This window comes from Lygodium microphyllum, chromosome 6 (assembly GCF_053477565.2).
Source record: "Lygodium microphyllum isolate KBCC chromosome 6, Lygodium_microphyllum_v1.1.10, whole genome shotgun sequence".
NCBI lineage: Eukaryota > Viridiplantae > Streptophyta > Polypodiopsida > Schizaeales > Lygodiaceae > Lygodium > Lygodium microphyllum.
Window position 1 is genome coordinate 136,812,601 of NC_141140.1, and position 19,179 is coordinate 136,831,779.

The following is a 19,179-nucleotide window of genomic DNA, read 5'->3' on the forward strand; positions in this document are numbered from 1 at the left end:
ATTTGTTAGAGTGTTGCTTTTCTTCTTGTAGATATTGATATGTAGGTGGAGCGAGAGCATGTTTTGTTAGACCACTATCCTTTGGTTTTGGATTTGACCCACAGACCTGTTCATGCCTTTAAGGCTCTCCTTAACCTCTTTGTTTCAACCAATCTTTTCTACTGCAAAATCAGTCTTTGGAATGTATTCAGCAATTGATTGCTTCTTTTAGCTCCAAGGTCCTATCTAGAGAGGGATGGAAGCATGGGCTGTTTTTAGGGACAATGCACGAGCGTTGTCCTGACAGTATGGTATTCAGCATGGTTCCTCTTTACAAGCTGAATTGCAACATGCGCAGTCTTTGTTGGCCCACTCGTTGTCTCTGTATCAGTCATGGGATACCATTGATGACTTGCTCACATGCATTGAATGGTTGAAATATCGAGTTCAATCTCTTCAAGAAGAGGAATATACTAAATACAAATTGCTGGCCAAAGCGGAAGTTTTACATGATAATAACTCTCAATCTCATGAGTTCTTTGCTCGTTTACGCCAAAAATACGCTCGGGAAAATATTGTGCGTTTGATGGATGAGCAAGGTGTTATGGTAACTCTTTCCTGCTTCCATCATTCAAATGTGTGTTGACTTTTATAAATCTTTGTTGGGTCCACAGGAGATTCTTTCTCATGTTGTTCACTCTGCTTGCCGATACATTTGCAATTTGGTTAGTTGATTTGATGGAGGCTAATATTTCAGAGGATGAAGTGGAAGATGCGTTGTCCCACTTGCCTTGAAGGAAAAGCCCTGGCTGGGATAGGTTTCCTTATGAGCTATTTTCAGCCCATGTTGAGTAGCTTAAGGACCCATTAACTCACCTGTGTCAGACTCGAAGATTGCTGTCATTCGGTAATTGCCTAAGGTTCCCTCTCCAACCTCTTTGAAACAATGGAGACCCATTTCTGTTATGGCTTCTTTATATAAAATCTTCTCTACAATCATTGCTAGCAGATTGCATAAAGTATTTCCGCACTGGGTTCATCCACGTCAAAATGGTTTCATTAAGGGTCAGAATATAATGCATGACATTTTGAATGTTCAACTAGGGATTGATTATGCCAAAGCTTCAAGCCAACAGGTTGTTATGCTTCAGCTTGATCTTGAAAAGGCATTTGATCACATTAGCTGGTCTTTTTTCCGGCAACTAATATGCACCATGGATTTGCTCCTCGCATGATTTCTCTTGTTGATACCATTAGTCAGGGTGGTGTGGCTCGTATTGCACTTACTGGAGGGATCACTGATCAAATTGCCTTGTCTCAATCTCTTCGGCAAAGCTGCCCTCTCATCCCTTTGTTATTTGCTTTAGTCACTCACCCAATGCTCTCATTGTTGGATAAGTTGACCGATCACAGTGAGATTGTTGGTTTGTCTCTTCCCAGTGGTGCCCAACTTTTGGGTCAATCATTGGTTGATGATTCCTTTATGTTCCGTAAGGCAACATGTGACTACTCCTAAATGGATGGGGGCAGCAGCTTTATTGGATGTTAATTTGCATATGGTTGCTTTGACACTAGCTCTTTTGCACGCACTATGTGTAGAGAGTCATCCCTGGTCAGATATTGCAAAATTTTTCATAGAAAGGACTGACATCTCTCATGGCAGCATGGTTATTCATGCTTCTTGGTGGCATATGCTTAATTCCATGAGGCCTATTAAGGTCTCCCAGTATTTTCTCCTTTCTCATTTGATTGCATCTTGGTAGGAGATGTTACGAGTCACCTATACAGAAAGTCTCTCTCCTCCAAAAACCTCCTGACACCATGCCTTCCAGATATGCCATCCAGTGAGACTCCCTACTATCTCCCATACCTCAAAGCGGTCTGCTCTGGGCTCCAGTACCTGGTGGATGGGTGGAGCCTCCAAGCCGACTACTACGCACGACCCAGCCTCAATAAGGAAGATCGTGTCCTGCATCCCAGCCTCATACAGAAGGTGAGGACCCTGGCTGAATGCCTGCCAGTAGAAAGCTCCCCATGAGATACATCCAAGGCTAGGTGCTATGCGGCAGAGGATGCGGCATGCTCCTCTCCACACTAGCTTCACCACCTCACACGACCAAAGGCACTGCTTTGGAGTTTCCAAAAGCTGCTATGTGTAGCGTTTACATCCTCCATCCTTTTGCATCTACGCTAACCAAGTCCCTACCGCCAGGCCTCCATGTGCCACCAGTCATATGAAAAACGATACCCTCCTCGAACTCCACCTGTCCCATAAGCGGCGCTAGAAATTCTGTCGGAAAGCATCCATGATGTTGTGCTCCACCCAATACCTGCTACGCGACAACGCCCAATCCGTGTCCTACTGCATCAACACATGTCTCCCAATCCTAGCTGTGTACTCCAACAACCTCAGTGGCTTCTTGGCGACTGCAGTGGCCGGCCATAGCCACTCTCTTGGATCCCACTCCAGCTCATCAAGTGGTCTGCCCCCCCAAATCCAGAGGCCCCACTCTCGGAGCTCCTCCCAGAAGAACATAGGCATCCAGTCGCCATATCTTGCCCTGAAGGCCCACCACTGGAATCCTCCTCCACCAAAGGACAGCTATCCCCTCATCCTACTACCCTCTATCAAGGGCCAGACACCTCCCCTCCTAAAGGGTGAAGAAATTCCCATGCGGGGCGCCGCCCACTCTACCTGCCACCTATAGGGGGACACCTATCGGTGAAAACATAGCGGCCCATACCTCCCCGAGCTCTACCGGCTCTCGTAGCGGGGGGCCAAGCAACTCCTAAGATATTGCTGCATCAATCTCCCTTCTCCTCAACTCGATACCTCTCTGGCAACCTGATGCCCACTGCAACACCTCCACGTCCACCTACAGAGACCTTGCCACACACAAAGTAAGTAAGCTATGTAGGGAGGGGAATCTAGGGGACATGATCTAGGCCGTCGTGAAGATCCATGTGAAGGACGATCTCCAATCCCCGCCAGTCTGCACTTCTCAAAACCCTCCTGCAATAGGACCTTCCAGGTCTGCCCTCTTGGTGTGAGACCGTGGACTACCAACTTGCCCAAAAGGACCATACTCTAATACTCTCGGTAAACGATCCCAAGCCCTCCCTCTCACTGATGCCAAATGATGGTCTCCCACGCCACCTTGGCCCGAGAGTCCCTGGAACCATCCGACCCGACCCAGAGAAAATTCCGCACTAAGCGGCGAAGCTAGCAAAATAGGACGAGGAGAAGTACCAACATGAGGCAATGTACCAAGCCGTCGCTAGGAGGACTTGGTTGGCCACAATGGCTCGGCCCACTAGGGAGAGGCGAGCAGTACTCAAATAGGTCAACTTCCTTCAAATAGAGTCGAGGAGGAGAAACTACTGGGCTGGGGTGATGTCGAGTCCCACCCGGAACCGTAGGTAACGGACGGTCTGCCCTCTGCACACCTATCTAAATCCCAAATGGATGCCCCAATCTGTACTAGAGTCCGAGTCTATAAGAAAACCAACTGACTTCCACCACTTGATTTTCGCTCTTGCTGCAGTACAAAACACCTCAAGAGCTAGTCTCACTCTCTCCAGCATCAACTCATCATCCTATATGTAAAATGTTGTATCATCTGTATACTCTGAGTCTAACAGCTCCGTCTCCTCTCTCACTCGGAGGCCGCGTAACCCACTCACACGTGATCTGAGAAAGTGGGACATCGCATCTGCAAAGAGTAGGAACACATACAGGGGACCAGTGTGCAACCTTGCTATACCAATCTCTCCAGCCGAAACTCCTCCCCTCTCCTACCACCTATCAGAACCCTGCTAGTAGCCAATCTGTAGAGTGCAAAGACCCCATGGATCCATGCCTCGGGGAAGCCCAACCTCTCCATGGTGTCGTCCAAGAATCCCCAGTCCACCCTGTCATAGGCTTTCTCAAAATCCAGGAGTAGTACAACCAATCCCTGACCACTATGTTAGGCCCACTCTGTCGCCTCAAAGAAGGTAAAGACATTGTCTAGGATGCTCTTATCCTGGACAAAGCCTGTCTGTGTGTCATGAATGATGTTTGGAAGCATAGGGCAGAGTCGCCTACCAATCATCTTTGCCAGTTCCTTATAGGCAACTGGCAACAGGGTGTTCAGTCTCCACTGGGATAGCTCCAACCGGTCTCCCCCTTTGGCGAGGAGACTGATACGACCTGCCGATAAACTCCCTGGCATCCAACTTGAACTGAAAATCTCTTCGAAAGACACTAGTAAGGGGTCCTTCAGTACCTCCTAGAAGGTGGTGAAGAAGGCCTTAGAGAGGCCATCCTCTCTCGGGCATTTTTGCTCGTCCTCTGTGTGGAAAGCCTCCCCTAATTCCTTCTCTTATGAAGAGAGCTAGGAGGGAGCGTCCCATCTCTGTGACGAGGGACGGGATGTGATCCCAGACCTGCTGTCTGCAACGCTCTACTCTGGTTGAGGCTATCTCCTGCTGGAAAAGGCGACTATAGAAGTCGGTGGCAATCTCCATTACCTCGTCTAGGCTGGAGCGAATCCTCCCATACTGATCCCAAAGGATGCGTATCTACTCTCTTGAGGTGCGGGGCTGGTATGCCTCAAAGAACTCCCTGCACATCATGTCCCCCTTCCGCGTCCAGAAGGCTGCTGAGGTGCAGAATGAGAACTCCGAGTGCCTGTCCTCTAGGCCAGCAATGGCTCCTCGTACACGCACCTCCTATGCGTGGAGGATGGGATCCCATGGTATCTCCTATAATAATCTCTGCATGGCTGCTACGTCCCGCCGAAGTGCTCTTGAAAATATGGATCCATTGCTTAGAAATTTGAGAGAATATCAGACATTGAAGAACTCTTTCGACGCTCATCTTAATCATATTATATACCTCCTCCTCCCACCACTGCTGCTTGGTCTGTAGGGCTGCCTTCTCACAGATACTGCTCGACTTGGCTAGGACCTCTGCAACCTCCTCTACGATCTGGTCCCTCGTAACCCACTCCCTAGTCCATATTTGCTAAACGTGTCTCTTCACCTCCTCTCTCCTGTAGATCGAGTCAAGGATCCGACAAGGTCGTGTGCCTAGAGAGGATGTTGGGGGATGAAGTGTCACGAGGACAAGCACAATGGTGCTAGCCGACTGGCCTATCTTGCCTCAGCAAGAGCATCCCCACTTTCCCACATAGAACCTGTCCAACCACTCCACCGCCTAGCCGTATATATCCCCACGAGAAATCCAACAACCTTTCCCTCTTGTGGAAAGCTGGGTCTCTCCAAGCGTCGCGAGCTCCTACTGCTAGGAGAGAGAAGGGGAGGGGGTGGCCACGTGGAGTTCTGTCGGGGAGGCAACTCTCGCCCTCCTGCCCCCTACTGTCGTGACTGTGTCTGAGGGGCAGGCTGCGGTCCCCCCTGCTGTCTCCCTCTTTGTCGTCTCTGGACCTATGTAAAGCCATCCACATCCACCTGTGGGCCTGTCGACGAGGCCGCCTTGGCTCCGAAGCACGTCCAATCTGTTGCCTAATGCCCAAAGTCATGGCAACGCAAGCACTGCCCTGGGTTTCCGGTCACGATAACCTGCTACCTAAAGGAGTGTCCTACCTCAATCTCTAGAAACTGCGATGTATTCTTTGTCTCTTTCACTGTCACCCGTACCCATAATTGTCAAGTACGAAATGTACGATATGGTACGGTACAATAAAATACGGTAGTAATTGGCACCTTATGATTTTATAAGATACGGTACGATATTAGGACGAAAAAAATTTAAGATGATTTTTTAAATAACAAAAATCATAAATCATTAAATGATAGATCATAGAATACATTTTTAAAGTGGAAATAGCCATTTCATTACACAATAAGATGAATACATGAGGGTGACCATCACAGTCGACGGTCGCATGGGCTAGCCCCCACGCAAAACATGCAATACAACTACAGTCTAGTATATTTGATACCTATGTCATATGAATCTATAATGAGGCATCACTATCATCATCATCATCATCATTATCAGAACCATCTGAGTGCTCATCAAGAGAGTCTGAAGATGACTCCTCAACATCCGATGATGAGACACACTCATACTCATCCTCACTGATGAGGTTACCATCATCATCAAATGATGGCTCCCTAGGTGGCGGCTGTGTAGGCAAGGGCGGGATTTCATCATGAGGCACAGGATGTGAGTTACTACAGCCCCGTCGTACATATGTTTGCAAGCCACTCAACCCACCCCTCCTCGACGATGGAGGGCGTCGAATGAACATGCCCCTGCTACCACTTACTCGAACTCCTCGCCCACGAGCACACTGACTGCGAGTGTCATGAGTATCTGCTGCTATAAGCTCTTTATAGAGCTCTGCGAAAATCATCTCCTCCTCGTCCACCTCCTTATGTATACTCGGAAGAGTGTCGCCCGTCAACTTGAATGTATCAACATTCACCTACACAATGCAGTGATGCACGTAAGATTAATCATTGTAAATGCTAAAGTCTAAATTGTAAAGTATAAAGTTTAAACTTCAAAGTTCAATGTTTAAAAGTTAAAACAACAAATTTTAAATGTTATGGTTAAGTGTTTAAACTTTACCTGCTTCGGACTACCCATGCTCATCATAGCCCTCATCATGCGTAAGTTAGTGCGGCAATAGACTAGCCGCTCTAACTGTCGTGTGCTAAGCCGATTACGAATCTTTGTGTGAATGAGAGAATAGGCACTCCAGTTTCTCTCACATGCACCCGGAGAGCACTCTTGGGCAAGGACCCTCATGGCTACAGGTTGAAGGGTCTCCACTGCATATCCAAAGTTTTGCGACCAAAATAAAGGCTTCACAACCGACTCTCTCCTCCAACAAGTGGAAGAAGCAAAAGCCACTTGCTCTCTTTGATTTGCATAGCATCCTAGCTCCTCTAGCACTACATTGTGGTCATCCACAGGGACCACACGAGTCAAATAAGCAAGCTAGTCTGAACGGAACTCTCTATCATCCATGACCGTCTGTGACTTTTAGGCCGGATGTATCAATGCGGCAAAACCATGGATGGGCTTATGCATCCACGCCCATCTCCTCTTTGCTATCTCTAAAACATGTGCACGTTGTGTCTCTGTGATCACTGTACAAGCACGTGCCTCAGCCAATGCCGCTCTAAAGAAGTGAAAGACAAGGCCCATGGTGGATCCCTCACAATCACTCATATGTAACACCCTATAAAAGGGAGTCACAACAATGACAATGGCACGGACTTTTTGCCAAAACTGCTCATTAAGGCACAAGTGCTGCATGGCTTTGGCCTCCTCTGTGTCATGCTCATTCCACTCATTCCATAGAGTGGACACCACTGTCTGGCGCAAGGCGGACACCCCACCTCATAAAGGCACTCCAGCAATAACCACATGTAAGCAAAGCAAGTTGAAGAAGGCTTCTTCAACTCCAGTGTGCTATGCTCACGATACATAGCAAGCACCTTTACCTTTACTGTGAAGAATGTGACAATTGATGTAGCTTTGTGGACCACCCTCTTCACCCACTTGAGCTTCCCAATGTCCTCCATGAGCAAGTCCAAACAATGACTTGCACATGGAGTCCACACAATCATAGGGAACTCCGCTTCAAGCAAACGGCCCATGCACCGACAAATTGATGCATTGTCGATAACAACTTGCACCACATTTAAGAGGCCCACCTACAACCACAATTTACAAATTACAAGTTGTGTATAAATCAAATTTCAATTATGACTCATGATATTATCATAATGAAAGAAAGTGAAACAAATTTAAAATGCAAATTGTAATGTATACCTCAATGATGGATTGTCGAATGTGGCAGTAGATGAATGCACCCATCATTTTTCTCCCCCTCTTGCCAGTATCTACGGCCCACAAAAAGTAAGTGCCGAGTGGACATGAGACGAGTATGTTGATGATGCTTCATTTCTTACGATTACTCCATCTGTCGGTGAGAATGGAGCAACCATATTTTATCCATGAGGCCCGAATAGGATCAAGGGCTCTATCAATTCTCTCCTTCTCTTTATCAATCTTTCTTGTCCTCATGTCGTTGTATGTGACACCGGTCCATCCTTCACATGGACCCACATTGGCAATGGCTTTTACCATCTTCTTCCATTGCTCTTGCTTTAGGACATTGAATGCAAGATTGCACTCAATCACCGTGCATGCAATTTCAATATCCACAAGTTGTTGCCTTTCTCTAAGAAAGGCAACCGATCCACGCACATGACCGGGAGCTTGAGAGAGGGACAATTGTCTCTTTGGCACTGAATGAGCCTCCACTTTTTCTTTTACCGGAGCCGGATGCGGATGTGGAGTCCCCCACCACCAATGGTAGAGGCCTCTTCCGCACCGGTTGAAGATACGCCCACACTGGATGCTTCCTCGTTTGTAGGCATAGGAGTTGGTGTCGATAAGCCACTTCCTCCTCCTCTTGTGGATCTCCCTCTCATCTTGGCAAGAATCTCCTCCGCAATGTTTTGAGGGATCTCCTTGCATGGAGCAACTTGCCTCCCTGTCTTGGAAAGATGTTGAAGAAGCCAAGTTGCACCACTTATATAGCGCTTCCCGCAATACTTGCATGTCCAATGGTGAGAGTTGGACTTCTTTGTGTCCCTCTCCATATGGATCGCATGCAAATTGAAGGCCTCGTGCTTCTCATGAGTCATGGTGCCGATGACTGATAAAGAGGCCCGAGAGAGGGAGAGAGAGAGAGAGAGAGAGAGAGAGAGAGACCAATGTGCCCGATATGTCCTTCGGCAACCTGCACCTTCATTCATGCACACAGCTACCTCAACACAGCCTACACAGGTCTAGTAAACTTCGTATCAATTCCTACATACTGTTCAATTGCAAGGAAAGAAATGGTTACTGTGCCCTAATGAATAGACGACACCTAGTAGACTGTGTGCGGGAGAGAGAGAGAGAGAGAGAGAATCGTCAGTGTTCGTTTCACGCGACTTGCTCCTCAGCGCCGTCCTTGTTCTTCACGAGTTCCCTTGCGCCGTTTTCCTCACCACTCACGCTGCTACGCCTGCAGACACCCGTCCGCTTTCGTCTACTCGGCTGTCCACAGGTACGCCTGCTCGTTCTCTTCCCTTCTGCAGAGGCGCGCGGCTGTGGTCAACCCTAAGCCCCACAGTCATTAGAAAGGCAGCGTCTCAACCAGAGTGCACCTGCCTTTCGCGACCTCTGCCCATCAACGCCTGCAACCTGTTCGTGTGACGTCCTGGTCATGTCCTGCGCGCACTCTGCCCCACCACTCAGGCGGCTGCACTACAGACTTCACCTCTTCTAGGTTTCTGGCACAACGGAAAGAATTCGGTGATACAGTAGAGGGTTGTCCTCCGCCGTGTGAGAATCCAGCTTACAGGGGTACAGATTTCTAACTCAACAGACAGCGATCTGCACTGTGCGTCAGTCCTCCTTCGAGATCAGATCGTGATACACGATGGCTGGTTTGGATCTGGATTTCATAGACCAAACGGTGGCAGCACTTGGCCCGGATTCTGATGCTGAGGAACCTAAGGATATGGTTCCGTGCACCGAAGAGATGCCCATTGGCCTTGACATTCAGCCTGCGGGTAAACGTACCAAGCATACTTCGGAAGAGATAGATGTTCATCAGGATTGTTCCTATGCTCAGGTTGCTTCGGATTCTGTGGACCCTCAGGATGTTGACTGGGAGCATTTGCTGGAATTTGCCAACACTCGGCTTGGTGATTATGTTCAACATAATCAGGAAGTCTTTTCCGACTCTGCACCTGACGATGTCCTGGAAGCCACCGTTGACCCAAAAACTGTCCTACGCTCCTTTTCGATGTTTTATGATCGCGTCGTGATACTCTTCTTCATTGGTCGAATCCCGCTGCTTTCCCGTATTCGCCAGTGGCTGCACAGTCTGCTACAAGGGGAATGTGTTGAAGAGATTTTTGTTGGGTCCCAAGGTTTTTTTGAGGTCCTGTTGAAATCTGAGACACACCGTGCTGCTCTCCTGTCTAAACTGCCTTTGTTTTTTTATCGCCGGTTGGTTCATGTGGTTCCATGGCGCCCAATGGCAGATTTTCAGCGTCTGCTGCAACGTGAATGCCCTGTGTGGGTAGAAGTGGAAAATTGTCTGGCTGTTTATTGGCCACTATTGAAGGATGCTATGGCCGCTGTGGGCACTATTCTGGTCCCCCCCAGTCTCAGGGCTGTGAATCGCAACCGCTTGTGTATGTTATGGGACATTGCAAGGAAAAGGCCTGCTTGGTTACGCCTCAATTGCTCTGGCATGCATCCGTTACACTTTCGTTTGAAATGGGGCAATTTTGCAGGACAATGCTTTTCCTGTGGACAGTTGGGGCATTTTATGGCCCAATGCCCGGAGCAGCAACACACTTCAGATGTTGGCCATGTTGCACCGCCCATGGAAGATATGGTATGTGATGCTCCGTCGCTGGATACTATCCACCCGCCCCAAGTTCTGGCCAAAGGTAAACAACAGGTTTCAGGTCTGGATTCCCGTGCCACTGATTGGGTTGAAGTACGTGCAAAAAAAGGCAACAGGGTTCTTGCTGGCATGGAGAATACTGTGCCTACTACCTCACAAGATTCCATACGTACATATATGCGCAGGAAGGAAATGTTGTCTTCCGAGCGCTCTGCTCCTGCTATGGCTTCCTCTGCCCCCCGTCCTCAGCCCGCCAAGAAAATGTATTCGGATCGTCCAAAGGGTCCACCTGCTAAGCTGGCTTTTGATACCAGAGGCAATGTCATTACCCCCTGGGACCGTCGTTATCCCCGTTCCAACCCCAAGCCAGCAGATATGCCATCTACTTCCAAATCTGGTCCTCAGAACTCTTTTGCGGTGTTGGCGGATTTCTTGGACAAGGGAGTCCTAGACATTCTCGCCGACAAAGTCACATCGAGGCAAGCTGTGCCTCGTACCTAATTTTGTTTTGAATACACATGAAAATAGCCACGTGGAATGTGCAAGGAATTTGTTCTCGACACAAGCAACATGCCATGTGGACTGCATTGTATGAGAATCAGTAGGATGTCCAGTGCGCGGTTGAGCACAAGAGTCACGGTGAAGCCGGAAAAGTTGTGGATTGCCATGGCTTTCGTTTGTTCTATGCAGGGACACAGGCCATGCATTATTCGGGTGTGCTCATGATTGTACATGACAAATATCACCCTGTTCTTATTAAAAATGATGTTCATGGCCGCTTTTTGGTGATTGAAATTTTATTCAAAGGGGAAATCTTATGGTTACTTGGCCTCTATGCTCCGAATGATTCGTTATCTCGTCGGGAGCTTTGGCAGACTTTGCAGACCTCCTTGTCACTTTGTAGACAGGGCTTCTTTATGGGGGATTTCAATATGTGTGTTGATTCTTCCCAGTCCACATCGGAGCATTCGGTAATGGATGCGCCGGAAAGTCGTATGTGGCATGAGTTGGCTCTTGCTGTTCTTAAGCAAGATCTCTGGTCCTGGCTACACCCGTCTTCTACAGCGTTTACTTTCCATTCTGCCCAGTATGTAACAACATGGTCGCGGCTGGACCATATATATATCATGCAGAATGATGATTTTCTTCCCGAGATGCTCGAAATCAAAGTGTTGCAGCAATATGCCTTGTCGGACCATTTCCCTCTGCAGCGCAAGCTGCTTGTACAACCCATTGCACCTTTCAAGCAATTTCTGGAGAGACTTCCTTTGTGTTTCAACTCGTCTTACTTGAAGCATGCAATCTTTCAGGGCTATATGCAGCAATTGATTGACAGATTCTTCTTGGACTTCTCCTCTCAGGGCACTGCGTCATTTGAAAGATTGCTCTCTAATGTGCAGCGGGTTGCTCCGCAGTATGGGATCTATCATGCCTCTCTTTGTCGGCGGCGTCGACAAGCAGCGGAGAGCCTGCTGGTTTTGGTTCATTCTCTGCTGGTGGACACTCCGGATGATGCATTTCTGCTCGCACTGGCCATGCGGGTGGCTGATCTTATTAAAGAGTTCCAGTTGAAATCATATCAGCAGGCCAAATTGCAACATCTGACGGAGACTTTGCAAGATAGTGCATGTCAGACCCATAAGTTCTTTCGAGCTCTCCACGCCTCTCCTGCTCGAGAGAATATGACCAGACTCGAGGATGCAGAAGGCCACCTTAACCTGGATCCGCAGACTATTGTGCATATGTGCAGGAATTATTTCTGCGACCTTCTCGGTTCCACTTCTCCACCTTCAGCCCAAATTACTCAGCCCCGTTCGGTTTTTTAGGACCTGGTCCGCAATCAGCTTCCGCAGGACATGCAAGCCACTATGGAGTCAGATATTTGTAAGGCAGAGGTCATGGACGTCTTGTTACACTTGCCCAAGGATAAAAGCCCGGGTTGGGATGGTCTCACCAATGAGTTCTTTGAAGCTTTTGCTACCCAACTGGCGAAACCATTGCAGGCTTTGTTTCAGCAGGTGTGGGAAATGGGGATCATGCCTTCCTCATGGAAAGAAGGACTTATTAAACTGCTTCCAAAAGTTCCCTCGCCATCTAAGTTGACACAGTGGCGCCCAATTTCTTTGATGGGTTCCATGTACAAAATCTTTTCCAAAGTAATGGAGAATCGGCTCCATAAGCATCTCCCTGCCATTGTGCACCCTCTCCAATATGGTTTCATTAAGGGCCGAAATATTCTGCACAATGTACTGAATGCTCAACTGGCAATTGATTATGCAAGGCATTCTAATCAGGAGGTAGTACTGATTCAACTGGACCTGGAAAAGGCTTTTGACTATCTGGACTGGTCTTTCGTTGCTGAACTTATGTCTGCTATGGGCTTTGGTGCTCGGATGTCTCGTCTAATCTACACCATTAGCGTTGCGGCGTCTTCGTGAGTCATGCTGAACGGAGGTGTTACTGAGCCATTTGTCCTTGCCCGCTCTGTCAAACAGGGGTGCCCTTTGAGCCCTCTATTCTTTGCCCTTGCGACACATCCAGTTCTTTCGATGTTATCGCATATGGCAGCCTCTTTTCAGTTGGCCGGACTATCGCTTCCTACAGGACAGCACTTCATTAGCCAATCCCTGGCGGATGATAGCTTTATGATTTTGCGTGCGGTCAAGGATAACCTTCAAAAAGCATTGGATGTTTGGGGTCTCTTTGGGGCCTTCGTATCAATGCGCTCAAATCAGCCATTCTCAGTTGCACGGAGTCGGATTTGCAGTCCTTGGACTGGCAGGGTCTGGTTGTTCCTCGTGGCTCCATTGTCAGGCATCTTGGGTACCCTTTAGGTGTTGATGTTCCCCAAAAGCAGCTTCTGCAGTGGATTTCTCAGAAAATGGTGGCTAAGTTTATGTATTGGAAGTCTCAGGCCTGGCCCTTCCATGTTCGCCTTAAAGTAGCCCAGACAATTATATTGCCAATGCTCACATATTTCTTGCCATTGTTGCCCTGGACTACTACAACTCTGAATGCTCTTACTCAGTCTATTCGTTTCATGCTATGGAAGGACTCATTGCATGCAGGTATTTCCTGGATCTCTTGGTCGCATGCGTGCACCCCCAAACGCATGGGTGGCGGAGCTATTTTAGATGCCCAAACTCACATACAGGCACTCCGTTGGTCTCTTTTCCGCGCCATGTGCTCGGATCATCATCCATGGGTCGATATAGCCCGTTATTTCCTTGAGGGCCATGGGCTTCTACATGGCAATACCCAAATCCGGAGTTCTTGGTGGCATGTTCTTAATGTTGATTCGCGGTTCTCTAGTTCTTCCTCATCGCTGCTTACTCATTTGGTATGTTCCTGGAAACAGGTCCTCCAGAAGGCTTAGTGGCATCCAATGGAGGATCGCTTAGCTACTAACTCTTTTCAATTGGAATTGCTGGCAGTCTCGCGTTTACTTTCATGGGAAGGCAAACATGAGCTTAGACCACAATTCAACCGGATGGCACGTTTGGGCTTGTCTTCGGTTGCGGATGCCACCCTTGCCAGTCGCAATGTGCTTATATCGTTTCGTACAGCTAGGAGGCTTTTCAGGATCCCTCGTGGATATAGGCCTTTATGGGAACAGCTTTTGAGGGTGCTCCAGAGCAGACAACCCTTTCCTGCCCTTGCTTCGGATCATCCCTGGCAGGATTGGGACCTACAAGGCCGGCTGAATTTAAGCAAAACTTCTACTAACCAAGTGTATCATCTTCTGATTAAAGATCATCAATGGCTAGTTACTAAAGCGAATGCTTTATGGGGATTGCGTAAATCCCAGTCATGGTGGAGAGCAACTGTGATGGAGGGCTGATTGAACAAGACACCCTTCAAATATAAAGTCTTTCTTTGGAGAGTGATGATTGGTGGTCTTCCGCTTGCTTCAGCTCTTTCCAAGCGACGAATCTCCAATGGCAACTGTTTCTTTTGCACCACTACTGTGGAATCCGCCCGCCACCGATTTATTTCTTGCCCCATCGCTAAGAAAGTCTGGTTATTTTTGTCGGCTGTTTGGCAAGGGGTGGTTGGTTTCACCCTGCGCCCCTTTGAATGGGTTTTTGGGCAGCCCAAATACCTCACTCTGGCACAGCCACATATGAAGCTCATGTATCACTTTCTTCGATATTGGGGTTGTTGGCACAACTGGTCCACTCGGAATGCTTTTCTTTTTGACTCCGCCTATAATGTTCAGCAGCATATTGCGAGGCTTAAGGGCCTCTTGTATTGGCAGTTAGATCTTCTCCAGCATTCTGATTTGCTCTCTAGGGAGGACTTACGTCCCTGGCATATGGCAATTTCCTCCGCGTCATTGCTATGATGTTGTAACTTGTAGTACTTAGAACCTCTTCACATGATGGCTTAAATTGTCGTCATGCATCTTGTAATCAAGTAATCTTGTATTTTTTTTTCGTAATTAATATAATTACCTTTTACGAGAAAAGAGAGAGAGAGAGAGAGAGAGATGCTTGAGTCTCAACTCTTGAAAGTTGAGAGGGAGACTTGAGAGGCCCGAGGGTTGGGGTAAAGTTGAAAGAGCAAGAGTGAGAGAGAGCGGATGGGAGATGAGAATGGCAAATGCTTTGATAGGGTGCGGGATAGAGGGGATAGGAGATGAGATTTGAGAATGGCAAATGCTTCAATAGGGTGCGGGAACGAGGGGATGGGAAGTGAGATTCGAGAATGACAAATTACAAGTCCATTCAAGAATCAAGATCCAAGAGAGGAAGATGAGAATGGTAAGTCACAAGTGCTTGCTGAATTGGTATGGAAGCATGGAGAAGAGGAGCACCTTTTGTAGATGAGAGAAGGGTCAAAGTTCAAACAGTCAAAGAGGGGTCAACGGTCAAAGAGAGGGCTGCCAGCTAGAAGGAATCCAAACAGGGCTAGGAAGGGGAGTGCATGGCTGGAAAAGGGGGTGGGGTGAGGTATCCAAGGCTTCCCACCCCCCAAAAAGTGCCACACAGGGAGGTAGAGTAAAAGTGGGGGAGCAAAAAATACGGGACACGGGATCCAGGTGGCGCAGGCGACGTGCGTCGTGGCCCAAATAGGCCCAAAATTTCGTATGAATTCGTACAGATACGTACTATACAGTATTGTACAGTTCATACCGTACAAACCTGTCCATACGATGTACGAAGGCAACTAGGCCCATACCTTTGGGACACCTGCAGCTGTCACTACGTCTACGAAAGAAGTGGGAAGGACGGTGCCGAAGAGTCGTCCAAAGTCTTCCACTAACTGGCGGTACTCTATCGCCAATTCGGAGAAGAGTAGGGTGACCGGGTGTCTAAGGAAATTGTTGTGAAGCGTGAATGCCTCCATTGTGAAGCCACTGTACTAGAGGGACCATATGGATGACCCCCTTCGTGGAAGCATAGGGTGAACTAGTTAGTAGCTCACGAACTGCATCTATTGAAGTGAGTCGTACCATGAAGATCCCTCAATCCATGAAAACCGCCTCCACGATCTGCGTTGTGCCGATGCACAAAGTGGAATGAAGCCAGTCCCGAAGCTAGGCCCTGGATGGGGAATGTCCTACTACCTGACCAAAGATCGTTGTTTCCTTTAGCTCCAGCTCCATGGCACGAACGGGTAAGAGTTGTTCTTTAGAGAGAATGACGCGTAAGGTGTTTGACTGGGGGCACTCGCAAAATGCACCGGCATCTAACCAAAGGTTTCCATTGTGCATCCCTGTTGAGAACCTACCAAACACTCTGTTGTGATGCTAGGGGGGGGAGTGTTGCTGCACATGGAAGGACCAATCGGGGGGGGCGCGTTTGGAGAGGTTGGGATGCCGCGCAATGGAGGTCAAGCTGGAGGCGGAGAATGCCCTTTCCTTCGCCCTGCCTACGGCCCAGTGGTGTGCCCCCCTATCAATTCCCCCCCTCCCCTGGTGGCGGGCCCCCTTCGATCCCCCCCCCGTCTAGCCTTTGCCATCCCCCCCCCCCTCCGCCCTCACCCCCTCCCCGCCCTCAAACCCCTCCCCCCTCCGTGCTACCCACGCCTCCTCCGCCTTGAGGCCCAGCGATGCAAACACACCACCTGTTTTGGGAAAACAACTTTCCCCTCCCCCCCTCGTTCTTTGCCATCGATCCCCCCCCCCCCCAGTTGCTCCCTTTCCCTGTAGCAACTCTCCTCCCCCCCCCCTCCCCTTTCAGTAGCACAGCAGTGTGATAGGTAGGTTCTTAGAGCATGGACGTGCAATGGAAACCTCTGGTCAGATGCCGGCGCATTCTCGGAGTGCCTCCTAGTCAAACACCTTCCGCATCATCCTCTCTGAGGAACAACTCTTCGCCATCCGAGCCACAAAGCTAGAGTTGAAAGAAACGATGATCTTTGGTCAGGTTATTGGGCACTCCCCATCGAGGGCCCAGTTGCGAGATTGGCTCCACTCCACGCTGACACAGCACAGATCGCGGAGGCAGTCCTCATGGACTAAGGGATCTTCATCGTTCGATTCACCTCTACGGATGCAACTTATGAGTTAGTGGAGAGTGCATCCTATGCCTCCATAAAGGGGATAATTTACATGGTTCCTTGGTATAGAGGCTTCACAATGGAGACATTTGCGCTCCATAACAGATTTCTCAGACATCCAATAACTTTAATTTTCCTTGGATTGGCGGTAGAGTACCGCCAGTTAGTGGAGGACTTTGGACGGCTCTTCGGCACAATTCTTACTGTCTCCTTCATGCATATAGTGATAGCTGCAGGAGTCCCAAAGGTACGAGTGGCCGTGAAAGACACAAAGAGTATACCAAAGTTCCTGTAAATTGAGGCATGAGGTCACTCCTATAGACAGCGGGTCATTGTGACTAGGCAACAAGGGCAGTGCCTACGCTGCCACAACTTTGGGCATCATGCAACAGATTGCAGGCGTTTCAGAGACAAGGTGGCTCCACTGACAGGCAAGCAGGTGGACGTTGACGGCTTCACACGGGTCCAAAGATGACAGAGAGGGAGACGGCAGGGGGCGCCGCAGCCAGCTCCTCAGATGAAGCCTCAACAGCAGCAAGCAAGAGGGCTAGCAAAGCCCCCTCGGCAAAGCACTCCGCAACCTCCCCTAACCGCCCCACCTGACAGGACCGCAGTCCCCCACATCCACCACCCGCGCCATAGACTACCTCACCAGAGATCCCACAGCCCCCACATCCACCCCCCTCCCCAATCTCCCATAGCCCCCCCATTGATCCTGCCCACAATCCCCCCTCTCCCAAAGCCACCAGCTCCCCCCCATACCCGCCACGTACCTCAAACCACCCCACCATCCCTCGATCCTCTTCCCCCCCACCACCTTGCATGGCAAGCAATCCCCATGATCCGCACCCGGTTCAGGTGATCCTTCCCAGACCCACCCCCCCTCCTCCCACAGGAGGTGATGAGCCACACACGCCTACATCCTCCTAGCACCAACAGTCTTCCCTCTCCCACAGAGCCACTAGCTCATCTGCCTTTGCTGCCCGTCACACTTTCCTGGGACAGGCGCAACTATTACCACACGAGTTCTTCCGCAGTGGCCCATGGTCCTACCTAAGAGTTGCGGAGCACAGAGAGTTCCCACTACCTCTAGAGGTGGGGATCTTCGTGGTTCCTAAGTCAAGGAGGGGCAAGGTCCATCTACTAGCACCACCAGATGGACCAAACTATGTTTTTTTCCTTCAATCCTCTCACTCAGGGGATTGGACGACGACACAGATAGAGGAGGAGGTGAAGAGTTAAGTGGCGGACCACATCTTCCAATGGATGAGAGGTGGATGAGAGAAGGACTAGCATTGTTTGCACAGCAGTGCCGTGGTTACATGATGGACATTAACTGGTGGGCTGTTGCCAAGGTCCCACACTTGAGCATTATCTTTCGAGCCCCTCCACAGTGGAGAGCTCCGAGGAATGTGATCGAGTGGCCCCTGGCACAAGCGGCCCATTTCAACTAGTGTACAAAGCCATGACTCTTAGCATGGCTGATAGACGCATTTGTAGTACCACCTAGAGCATCTATCACCCCTATGGTCCACCCGAGGGTCACTATGGGGGACGAGTTTGTCCTCCAAGCTTGCGGCAAAGTGTACTTGCATACCCCATAGTTTTTTCTCCATCAGCAACTTCCACACCGAACATATGCATGTTCAGTCAATTACAGCTTTCCCCATGAGCCTACACCTTGCATCCTAGAATGTGAATAGTCTCCACTAAAGGGGGGCACGTGGTTCCAGGAAGTAGATTGTTCGGCAAGAGTTGTGGCCGGCCCTTGCGGAACGGATAAACATCCTACTTCTGCAGGAGCTCAAGCTCACCCCCACCTAGGCCCATCGGGTAGGGAAGGTTCTCCCAAGCAAGTCACACGCCTACTGGGAGTACGCCATTGGTGCCCACGGTAGGAGTGGAGGCGTATGCACCTCTATTGGCCCGAGCCTTACCACTTCCATACGAGATCATGGGGCAATTGTGGCTGGGAGGGTTCTATGGGTTAGGTGGGATATTGGAGACTCGTGCATCAAAGTCCTCAATGTCTATGCTTCCACTGAGGTCAGGGTACGCAATAGGTTCTAGGTGGATATTGCAGCAGGACTCCCAGAGGTGGACTCCTAGCTTGTTGGAGGAGACTTCAACAACATAGAGGCCTTAGAGGACCAGCAAGGTAGAGGCAGAAACTACCAGGGCAGGGTAGAGGCAACAACTACCAGGGCCTGGGCAGGAGTGAGCTTGTACTCATGTTATATTAAGACGTTGATCCGTC

At 49.3% G+C, this 19,179-nt stretch overlaps 2 protein-coding genes across 2 annotated transcripts in view; both read right to left on the reverse strand.

The window, feature by feature from the left end:
• The window catches only part of LOC148035179 (uncharacterized), a 211,309-nt gene that overhangs the window by 92,816 nt on the left and 99,314 nt on the right, over window positions 1-19,179 (reverse strand). The window lies entirely within an intron of this gene.
• Window positions 5,943-6,783, reverse strand: LOC148035180 (uncharacterized). Its single transcript, XM_087680451.1, has 2 exons — window positions 6,563-6,783; window positions 5,943-6,416 (listed from the first exon to the last, which is right to left on the reverse strand). The coding sequence occupies exons 1-2, from the start codon at window positions 6,740-6,742 to the stop codon at window positions 5,943-5,945; spliced, it is 654 nt and encodes a 217-aa protein (XP_087536577.1). The 5' UTR covers window positions 6,743-6,783.

Excerpts from the sequence above, each read along its gene's own strand:
- LOC148035180 (XM_087680451.1), bottom strand. The coding sequence starts at position 6,742 with ATGAGGGTCCTTGCCCAAGAGTGCTCTCCGGGTGCATGTGAGAGAAAC. Across the intron at positions 6,417-6,562 it reads GCATGGGTAGTCCGAAGCAG|GTGAATGTTGATACATTCAA; the intron begins GTAAAGTTTAAA and ends TGCATTGTGTAG.